This window comes from Vespa mandarinia, chromosome 15, assembly GCF_050613455.1.
Source record: "Vespa mandarinia isolate Hongniang chromosome 15, ASM5061345v1, whole genome shotgun sequence".
Lineage (NCBI taxonomy): Eukaryota > Metazoa > Arthropoda > Insecta > Hymenoptera > Vespidae > Vespa > Vespa mandarinia.
This window is the reverse complement of record NC_140824.1, coordinates 5,335,844-5,347,500: the sequence shown is the minus strand read 5'-3', so window position 1 is coordinate 5,347,500 and position 11,657 is coordinate 5,335,844. Positions and strand designations below refer to the sequence as shown.

The 11,657-nt window shown below is 33.3% G+C and overlaps 1 protein-coding gene across 3 annotated transcripts; it reads right to left on the bottom strand.

The window, feature by feature from the left end:
- Positions 1-8,114: 8,114 nt before the first annotated feature.
- Positions 8,115-11,566, bottom strand: wmd (serine-threonine kinase receptor-associated protein wmd). 3 transcript variants are annotated; one of them, XM_035886930.2, is made up of 7 exons: positions 11,436-11,566; positions 10,559-11,361; positions 10,283-10,488; positions 9,701-9,999; positions 9,388-9,617; positions 8,817-8,953; positions 8,115-8,734 (listed from the first exon to the last, which is right to left on the bottom strand). In XM_035886930.2, the coding sequence occupies exons 3-7, from the start codon at positions 10,395-10,397 to the stop codon at positions 8,523-8,525; spliced, it is 993 nt and encodes a 330-aa protein (XP_035742823.1). In that variant the 5' UTR covers positions 10,398-10,488; positions 10,559-11,361; positions 11,436-11,566; the 3' UTR covers positions 8,115-8,522. The 3 variants fall into 3 exon arrangements, with proteins under 3 accessions (XP_035742823.1, XP_085517868.1, XP_035742824.1); XM_085661742.1 differs by having other exon boundaries at positions 10,283-11,361; XM_035886931.2 differs by lacking the exon at positions 10,559-11,361 and having other exon boundaries at positions 11,436-11,561.
- Positions 11,567-11,657: the final 91 nt, after the last annotated feature.

Below are 11,657 nucleotides of genomic sequence, written 5' to 3'. Positions count from 1 at the left end.
ACCTCTCAGCGTCCTCCTTTGCACGCATGACCCGTCCAGCGAAGGTCCGAAAGGCCGCCCATCTTCCCGGGATAGTCAGAGAGACCCTAACTATCACGGGAAGGGTTAGCTGCCCTCCCCACATCGCGTCGATCAACTCATTCCTGGCATCCGTCCACGCCGGGTAGTCGATCAGGGTGTGTTCCGCCGTATCCTCACTCCCCTCGCAGTGGAAACAACGTGAGGAGGGAATCTTCTTTATTTCATTTAAATATGCCGAGAAACAACCATGGCTGGTCATCAGCTGTGTGGTGTGAAATGTCGTTCCGATAGAGGACGGCCTTCCAATCCACTCAGCCAACCATTCGACAATGGCCGCCCTCGTGCGCACTCCCGTTGCCTCTGGTGCCCCTACGAGCTATAGTTCCTCAGCCTTCCATGCTTCTATTGTCCTACTTCTGGCAAGAGCACCCAATACAGCCTTAGCATGCGGGGGAACAGGTTCCTCCGCGCCTCTAACAGCCATATACTTCTCCGCCAGCTGGAGTGCTTACCGCTCGATAATCAAACGCAACCTGGACGCTAACAAATTACTAACCAGATGCAACCCTTATGTAACAAGCAATACCCGTTCGAAACCCAGATACGACCCTGTCGCAACTTAGACGCGTCTCAGTCGCAACCACGACCTATTATAAACTATATTAAGAAGTAAGCAATCGCAAATGTATCGGAAAAGAGACACAGCTCAAGCGCAATTATAACGCAACTGAAACGCAACTCAGACGCAACCCAGGCGCGAAAGAGACACTAGGAGACGCAACTGGAATGCGAGCAGACACGGCTAAGAAACAACGAAGACGCGATTAGACAAAATAAGAAATAACTAAGAAGTAACTAAGAAATAACTAAGAAATAACTAAGAAACATCTAAAACTTATTTCTGTGAGACAACCAGACGCAAATCGTACGCGAGCGAAATACAAGCTAATAATAATAGTACCAATAAGTTTATTGGTAATTATGAAAACAGTATAAATAATTTTATTGTTAACTATAATCATAATGATACGTATAATAATAATGAGAATAGGAATATAATAGTTACACAGTAATAATTATTTTGATATTAGTAATAAAAATAAGAACTACAATGTAACAACACAATATCAGCAGACAAAAATAAAATGTATCTTGAAAAAAGTGGCGAACAAATGTACGTACAGCAAAAATTTGTATAAATTAATATGTTGACATAATTTAAATTTAATGTGTTAACACGTTGAATGCCATGTTAATACCAATTTTACATCAATTGCTTTTGTCGCCACCATGAATTGTTTATTGTGTATTACATATTATATTGAAAAGTGATTTACAACCGATAAGTTGAGATATATATACTTGTTTCATGAATTTTTCTTACTGGTAGTCACCTATAATCCCCACATGGCGCTGAAAAGCATTTCTTCGCCCGAAAAATTTATAAGTATTAAGATTTATTAAAACGTTCAACGTGTTGATATAAAATAAATAACCTAAATACGTAAGAACAGAATTACGACTCGATAATGGATGCAACAAGGAGAAACTCCGAATTCGTACGTGACTCCAGCGACTACAAGTTCGGTGCAGAAGAGGGAAACCCTTGCGACTACAATCTAGTTATAGAAGGGGATCGCAGCAACTACAGTCTAATTGCAGAAAAGGACGGAGAGAAACTGCGAACAATGAGGTCTCCGGCGACTACTGCGGCAACGTTCTCGCTAGATGATGCGCAAGAACTGTTTATATATTACTTTTTTTAAATAAACAATAGTTTGTTTCTTTAAAGATTATATATACTTATTTTTACAGCAAACATTAAAAATATTTTCAACGCTTTTTTATTACAACAATGATACTAATAATTTTCTTTCTACTTTTCAATTTCCGAACGACGTCACAACTATGCCCGAAGCTGAGGAATCGATTGTTGTACATTATTATATAAAGGCAATAACCACGAAGAAGGGGCGGGTCTCCTTCTTTCGATAGAGAAACATATAGCTGCATTATCCTACTCTGATTTTAACAGAATCCAGGGATCAACGAGATGTCTGTTATCAGCTCTATCGCATCTTCCGACATTTCTTTCTTTTCTTCATCGCGCTAAATCATCGAGCGATGCAATCAGTGTTGTTCGCTTTTTTCCAACCGTGATCCATTATGATAACTCTGGAATAAGGGTTCTCGAAAGATGTTTTCTTGATTCAATCGTGAAGAATCGAGCTAAATTTTGGTACAAATAAAAAATACTATTAATAAAATATAAATTATTCGGCTAAATACTATTAGTTAACAAGAAACGTAACGTAAATGAAAGACTAAGTTATTTGTAATTATCACCAATAATTCTAGATTAAAAGGAGCTGTTGAAAACATCGATACCAAGCACGAATAAGAACGATTCAATGGTGTATCTCTACACAAGATTACACCGACGTAAGCGTCTTGTCGGTTGGTCTTCTTCTTTTGTTTATGTTTTTTTTTCCTCTTAACGTGATTCTGAAAGTTTCACTGTCATGTCTTTGTAAGAAAAATGATGGTCGGGTCGTAACAAAGAGTATCATATTTTACCCAAGCAAACGTGTAGCCACGTTTTATTTTTATTACTTGGTTCTATTCTTAGTATCTTTCGTATTGTTTGCATAAAACAATAATAAAACGTATATTACGTGCTTCATTACTATTACCAATCTACATGATTTTCTTCTCAATTGAAAAACTGCTCAGCAAATTGATTTCATTTTCCTGAATACCTTTTAAAAGCCACAATGTCTAAATTTGCGATCGCGACTTCGCGTCTTTAACTATCATTGGTATATAAGAAAAGGATGTATGTTAGAAAAAATCTACAGATTACCTGAACTCAACGAGAACGATATGAAGGCATATCGAGCTGGTATCCATCGTACAAATATGTACTGTTTCTGATATCCATCGTTCATCGCAAAAATATTTGCAGGATTATTCTCCGCACATCCGTTCGGCATAATCCTCGATAAACTTTGTACGAATATTTGAAAATCTAATATAACCTGAAATGAAAGCTAATCAATTACTAATTAGAACCTCGTAAAAAAGCCGAACAAATGATCGCGAAAATAAAAGCAGAAAATACGATTAATAAAATATAAATGAATGTCTAGTAAGATATGAAAAGAAAAAATGTTGAAAACGCGTAAAAACATGCAGCCATTCGCTCGGTAATACTTGCGTTATATGATATAAAATTAGACTTGGCAAGTAATACCGATCCAGGTCTTACTACGTGGAAGTTGCTGCATATGAAAACCTGCGGCCTAACGGTGACTCTACTCTAAAATCCACGTTCCGTGGTACCAATCCGTGACGCCTTTCCGATTCGGGTGTTTTGGGGCTTCTCAGCTAACTGGAAGTGTATGAGACCTCTCTTACCGATAGCTCCACCGTTCGACACCCTCAACCACAGACATCACGGATTATTCAGTACGACCATTCATGCTTTCCGGATTTCGAACAATAAAAGCGCAGTCCTCAGTAGGACTTTTAATCGCGTTCGAAACACTCACGTGTATATTAGAATAACGCTAACTCTACTCTAATATACGCATTCGCGAGATAATCTAATCGAATTGTCGAGCAAATAAAACGAAGTCCACGGTAGAACTTTAATCGCGCCCAAACACCCACGTGAGTGTTAGAATAAAAGTGACTCTACTTTATAATCCGCATTTCGTCGCGAGCAATCAAACGAAGTTTAATCGCGCTCGAGAACACCCACTCCTGTGCCCGCCGACACGCGCGCCAGTGTTCTTCCTATCCTGCTCGTATTCTCGCGTATAAATCGATATAAAAATATATTTACCTCAAATATTCGTTGGTACTTGCAACAAAAATATCCTGAAAGACTTTTGGTATTTACTCATCAAAGGATAAAGGAGAACTTATTTTATGTTTATATTCCACGAGGCAACTACCCCGAAATTAAAATTTTAAAGTAATAGAAGTTTATATTAAAATTATTCTAAGTCCCGCACGCGTTTACGTCTTTTTAATGTTTAAATAAATGTACTATTGTTTAAATATTACTAATATATTCTATGCACTCTATTACATAATATATTCTATGCACCGTAAATTAAAGATTATTTAAATAATTATAAACTTACCGAAGTTATTAATTTATAAAATTTCGCGTTTAGAAAAAGAGAGAGTCGATGTGCACTGCTCGGAGTACAAAAGTAAACTAACTCGGTAATTTTCAAAGTTAATCGAAACCGACCGTTTATGTTTATATTGCACAAGTTCAATAACCCCAAAATAAAATTTGTAAGTATGGGAATCTTATATTAAAACTATTTTAAATTTCTCGCGAATTTCCTTCTTTATAACGTTTAAACAAATCTACTATTGTTTAAATATTACTTTATTTGTACTCCGTAAACACTTATATTGTTTAAATATTTTAAGGAATTACCGAAATTATTAATTTATAAGTTTTTGCATTTAAAAATAGAGAGATTGTAATAAGCACACGAAAAGCAACAGAAAACTAACTGTGTAACGCGTCAGAGTTAAGATAAAGCACGTTTATGTTTATGTTACACAAGGCCAACTACTCTTAGATCAAAATTTTAAAGTATTGTAATTTTAAATTAAAATTATTTTTAGTTTTTCGAGCAATACCATCTTTTTAATGTCTAATCGAATGTATTATTGTTTAAATATTAATTTATTCTATTCCGCGTACATTGCAGATTGTTTAAATAATCGAAAAACTATTGAAAATATTAATTTATAAATTTTTGTAATGAGAAAGTTACGATGTGAATATAAAAGATATCTCCTCGGAATATAAAAGATAACTAATTCAGCAATCATCAAAGTTTTAAGAAAAAATCCGTTTATGTTTACATTACGCCAACTATTACGTGACTAAAATTATTATTTATTAAAGTAGAGAAATTTTATATTAAAATTATTACAAGTCTCTAGCTCGTTTCCGTCTTTTTAAATATTTAAACTAATGTATTATTGTTTAAATATTACTTTATTCTATGTCGGGTCCATTATGGACGGGTCTTAAGGGCTATACGTTCTTTAACAGAATATACTATTGCTTAAATATTGCATTATCGCATTTCGCATATATTGTACACTAATATATAATTAGATAATAGTCGTATCTGTCAGATGATTAAATGTATCTGTATGAAGAGAATACATTTCGACGTTTATTCCTCGGAGTACGAAAGAAGACCGACGTGATAACTCGCATTGTCCTTCCAATGGTCCTTCTTGTTGATGTCATCGATCGACGAAGGTTGAAAGTAAATTATTCCATCTAACGTGCTATGCGACGCTTTAAGTAATGTAATTACGTAATTACGTAATTAATTGTTTAATTATTACCTCATAATACTCCGAGTACATTGTACATTGTTTAAATAAGAATAAAATGTTCGTATCTGTAAGATGATTGAATGTAGCGATACGAAAAGATTTTATTTCGACGTTTACTCCTCGGTGTACGGAAAGATACTGACGTGACGTGGTAACTCGCATTGTCCTTCCAAAGATCCTTGTTGACATTAAACGATCAACGCATGCTGAAAGAAAAATATTCCAAGTTCAATGCGTCATAAGAAGCGCATATAATATTATATTGAAAATTTAACACTATTTAAATATTCATTTATATTTCTTTTTAATATTTACGTTTCGAGCTACGTAATGTTTAAATTCTATTGCTATTGTTTAAATACTAGTTAGTTATAATTTGCGTATGTTTCAAATTCGTATATTTAAAAAATTCTAAAATTATCGAAATAATGATTTATTTAAATTTAACTGTACGGAAAGAGAGAATTTCCATAGTTACCCTTCAGAAGGCAATAGAAAACTGTTTCGATATTCGTCAAAGTCAATCTATCGTTCGTTTTCATCGATATTTTACGTGTACCCAACAACTCTGAGATTCTTCATTAAAATGAATTTAATATTAAGTTAAAATCATTTTATGTATTACTCGTGTTATGGGCAATGTAGTATTAATGCGATGATACTATCCATTGTATCCCCTATTCATTATACATCGTTTAAATAATTAAAAATGAATTTTAATGTTTAACTTTGTTAGTTTTGATTAACAATATTTCGTCTATAATGCATGCAAAATTGTAATGGCTAAACACAGATACATTAAATTATATATCTTTATTAATTACAATAAGTGAAACGTAACAGGAAAAAAAAATTTTTTTTATTCATGAGCAATCGAAATACACACCGATTTATTCAAATATATCATGGTGTTTAAATATTTTTGTCTTTCACTGTATATATATATATACAACACACACATACTTACTTATATACAAATCTATGGATATTTCGTACACACATATAAATGCACACACTTTTAATCTTATCCTGTTTAATATGATCGCATACTTTTCAGATATCCAAGAATTCAACGAGCTAGAATAAAACAAAATCAAATACGCCAGTTTTATATACGATCTTCTCTTCGTACAAGTACAAGTAAATTTATCTTTTTTTAATAATAGAAATAGGTAACATTCAACCAGGAGATACGCATTAACTTGTATATTTCTAAGAAATTCTCCGACTGAGAGTAAAACAAACATTCGGTCATTCAAACTCTCTCAAGGATAGGAAAAAGATCTTTTTTTATATACAATATTTCAACGAGTAAAGACCTACAAAAGGCATCGATTGATTTCCTTTTAATTACATATTTTATTAATGAACATGTTTATTCCAATTTTATCACAATAAATTTAAAATTATAGAAAGTTTATTGTTACATAGGATGTTTTAAGAATTTGTATACTTTTAATTTATTAGTCATCATGTTTACAGCTGCAGTTATTGTTTTATTTTTAAAAATTTATTAGATTTTTATTAACAGTTGGGTCTCCGTATGCAGCAATCTCTTTGTGGTAAGACTTGGAAATCAATATTATTTGCGATATGCAATAAATAATGCAAATACTGTCGGGCTAATGGTTATATTTAAATTCAATCAAAAGTTATTTATTATGTTCTATGATGATTTTTTTCTATCTTTCAATATTGTTCACTTCTCCTGTCTCACAATGGTTACATATTATAGATAATTTTATTTAATTTCATTATTTTTTATTATATCTTTAGAAATTATTTATATATTATATATATATATATATATATATATATATATATATATATATTATATATTATATATATATATATATATTATATATTATATATATATATATATATTATATATTATATATATATATATATTCCTTTTTGTAATAATTATATATATATATATAAGTATAATATATATTCGTGTTGTGTGTAAATGCTTTTTGCTTGAATAAAAGATTACTTCTGAATAAAAGATTTCAAAAGATTAGGAAGTCAGTTTGACAATGACAGTATTCCGTTATTATCACGAAATATATTATTCAATTATTTGTATATACATACATATAAACTTATCATTATCTCAATCGAACATGCAAAATGGATGGTTGCGAGAGAAGCTATGTCCTGACATATGACGAAGACATTATCGTAATTAAGTTTCAACTTTGAGTCTAGTCTCATCTTCAACCTTGGTGGTTCAAGTGCAATATGGCAGAACAGATACATTTTGTAATCCATCTTTAGTAAAATATGATTTAATAATTGCTTGAAATTTTATAAAATAAAATCATTGAAAATAATAGAGTCAATTCAGTAAATATTCGTCAACTAAAATAATTTCTTTGCAATTATTGTATAATACATTATTACGCGTATTATATTCGCAATTTAAAAAAAAAAGAAAGAAAAAGAAGTAAATAATTAATTTCCTGTATTATCAAACTTATTAAAATTGATGAATTTTTGTGGAGCCATTTTAACTTGTATTATGGTTTTCTATATAGGCAATTATTGTGTTATATACAGAAGGTATTATGAAATAACAACACAAAATTGAATTATTTAATCGTCTTTTGTTTTCCGTATTACACCTCTATCTAATTTTATGATATTATAATAATGACATGTGTACAACGTTAGTAAATGTTTCCTTCTCTCTCTCTCTCTCTCTCTCTCTCTCTCTCTCTTTCTCTCTCTCTCTCTCTCTCTTTCTCTCTCTCTCTCTCTCTCTCTCTCTCTTTTTTCTCTCTCTCTCTCTTTTCTTCGATTTTCTGTTCTAATATAAATAGCAATGAATGTCCCGCGTCTACGTAGATAATTGCTAGACTATAAAAATTTGGTTCTTTTCATTTAGTCTTTTTTGTAACTTCAGAAAACCACTCGTTGAGGTACGGAAACTCTCAAAAAATGCATTATTTACAAAATATATTTTGATGGTAAATTGGAGATGAAAAAAATTTTCGATACATTTTGCTGGATAAGAGATTCTTTTTTTTCTTCTTGTTTTTTCCTTAACATTTTGCCTTCATTCTCGTTTCGCGAATTCGTCATTGTAAATTGTAAATAATAGAAAAATGCATTTAGCTGGCAGGAACTTCTTGTTTGTTATTAATAACAGTAGCACTTTCTTGAATAGTCGGTGCTTGCTCAACGCAACGCCACAATCCATAAGTTTTGCCGACAGTTGTTTGCCACAATCTCAAAGTTCCATCTTCCGAGCCACTAGCATAAAGTTCTCCGTCCGGCGAAAATCTTACACAGTGTACTGATCCAAAGTGTCCTTTGAATGATTCTATACGATAAAAAATGTATATGAGCTTAGTAAAATTTAATAAGAAATGTTATAGTGTTTTAATTTTATAGTAAATACATACCTATTTCTGCACCTGTACTATAATCGAATTTATACATTTTTAAATCTTCACCACCACATACAAAAATGCTGCAGTCAGGATGCAAGCTGGCACTGTTTGCTTGGGTTGGCACTGTGAAGTCACGTATTTTAGTTAATCTAAAAAAGAAAAAATAACTTATATATTATAACGAAATATTGTTACGAAGTAGTTATTGAGAAACAAAAAAAAAGAAAAAAAAAGGAAAAATAGAAAAAGGAAAAATAGAAAAAGAAAAAAATAGAAAAAAAGAGAAAAGAAAAAAGATGAAGAAAAAGAAAGAAAATAGAGTGTCATAAGCATCGAGACACGCGGCATTTAATTTATATACAGGAAAAAACTTTCTATTGGGCCAAGGTGAACTGACGCATTGGCAATGAATTTACAAATACATGACAAGGAAATTAATTGAGCTTAAAAGTCATGCGCATGTAAACTAAGCGTAAAATACGGTAGAGGGTCGCATAAACCTTGAAACATTTAGCAACGTAGGAAAAATAAACGATAGTAAATGTTTTCTATCCCAGACTAATAATTGTTGACATAGACATACTCTTTACTGTCCCAGAAAGTAACAATATTGGAATGAGTCGTTGTGATAATATTGCCATCCTTAGATACTTCCATAGAATTTGGGATAGCAGGAAAATCTAGCCTTTTTGTTTCTTGACCACTGTTCCTATCCCAAACTCTTAATGTTTTATCATCGGCGCAAGAAACTAATGCAGTATTGTCCTTGAAGAAAGTAACGTGCCTAATTCCACTTGTATGACCTGAGAAAATCTATAAGAAAATAATCTTGCATCATTTGCAGCTACATATGTGTTATATTATTTTATGATAGAGCATATATTCCCAATCCCTACCTGTGGTGCCACTTCGGGCTGATTGAGATCATAGATACGCACCAGCTTCTCATTGGAGCCGGTACATAAATAATTTGAATCTGAACTAAAATTAACCGATTTAACTATGTGATTGTGTTGAAAAGAATAAACCTCTTCCCCTTTAATGGCATCCCAAACTTTTGCATTAAAGTCTGCGGCACCAGTTGCCGCTCTTGTGGCCTGTGGATTCAAGGCAACACCCCACACTGCTCCTTTGTGGCCTTCGAACGTGCCAATCCAATCTCCTGTGTCACCCTGCCGTAACATTGGCTTACCATCTGAAACAATTCAAATACAATCAGATAATAATATAAGGATATAGAAAAGGAAATAAAAGAGAAACATAAAATCTCTAAACAAAGAAAAATGTAAGAAGTTCAATTTGATCGAGATCAGGCGTAAAACATTGAGAGTAGTCGTTCGACGTTACTCTACGCATGAAATTGGGCCAAGGTGATCGAGACGATTGTGATTGTAAAACGAGAAAAAAAGAGCGAAACGTATTCGATGACTATTATCAAATTTGGAACGTCGAAATGGAATGTTTCGATTCGAAATTACCTTTGCACGCTGAAATGAGATAATATCCGGATTCCGTAACATCGGAGAAGGCAAGATGTACGACGGGCCTCGTATGTCCGCTGCACGTTAGCGGTGTCTGTCTTAGATTCGCCATTATTTATTTCGTTGATGTTACAGATATAGACAGAGTACAGGTATGGACAGAGTTTGTTTGGACGCTCCTCGATACGATCGTTTAATCCTCGCTTAAAAGGAAAAGGCCGTGAAGACAAAAAATATTTTCTTTTTTTTAACGATGAAAAATTTTCGAACTACCATAGGCGCGCACACGTACACGCAGAGGGCCGCGCACACACACACGGGGGAAAATACGCGCGCGCGCGTTACACGCAGAACACCCACCCACGCACGCACGCACGCACGCCGCACGCAAGCGCACACTCGCGCGCAGCCGAAAAGCTTAGCACCCTGTGAAACAGATGTCTTCGCCTAAATCCTCCTCTTGTATACGTCTTCTCAGAAACGTACTCGAATCCACGCAACGTATGCAGCGACTGCCTACAACAGCTTACAAAATGACACTACCACGAACGTAATCGGCCATTTTTGTCAGCGGGCGTACGGCCACGGCCAAGTTCACACAGGAAGAAAATGTTGGTGGTAAAATCAATATGGCGTCCTCGAGACGTGCTCATTTCAAGGATGAATAACGAGTTATCAATTTTCCTTTTCCATCGTTTCTTCACGACGAAGGTAAACGAAGTTTTCTTTTTGTAAGAAGAAAACCAACGACAATAATAACCTTCGATTATTATTAAAACATTTCGTTTATAAAACACAGAAAATACTTCTTTATCGCATAATGCGTTACTTGCTATTAAATTAATTCTCTGTTTCTCTTTTCCTAGCGAAGCGTTTGAAATCCAAGTCAAATTGACCTTGTCACACTTGTTATATTTTCCGTCTATCAGACGCGTACGTCTGACATTCTGTGACTTATTTTAAAATCGCGGCCATGATTTCAAAGGCAACCCTTTCCCCCTTTCGAGAATACATGCGCATTCGCGAAAGATAAGTTAACAAAGAATCGAATAATTTTATCGTGTTTTTTTGCAACTCTAAAAGGTTAAATAAAAAATTAAAATAACAATTTTATATATAATCTGATATTGTATATAATTGTGAGAAATACCGTTGTAATATTGTAGATACGTAGATATGTGTATTCTATCGACATAACTGCCTTTAGCTGATTTCTCGAAAAGAAAATCGTTATCGTTCGGAAGTGGTATGTCGTAATATAACGTAATGCCGATTTTTCTTTCTACGTCCAAAATTCGTAAGATTTTATACGATTATCATAATATCAACAATTTTCAAGTATAATTAATCGAATTTTCTTAATTCTTAAGCT

What these genes read in the sequence shown, in the direction of transcription:
- wmd (XM_085661742.1), bottom strand. Translation starts at nt 10,397, where the DNA reads ATGGCGAATCTAAGACAGACACCGCTAACGTGCAGCGGACATACGAGG. An exon ending in ACTTTCTGGGACAGTAAAGA is followed by an intron (nt 8,954 to 9,387) that starts GTATGTCTATGT and finishes TTTCTTTTTTAG; the next exon opens with ATTAACTAAAATACGTGACT. An exon ending in TAGTACAGGTGCAGAAATAG is followed by an intron (nt 8,735 to 8,816) that starts GTATGTATTTAC and finishes TTTATCGTATAG; the next exon opens with AATCATTCAAAGGACACTTT.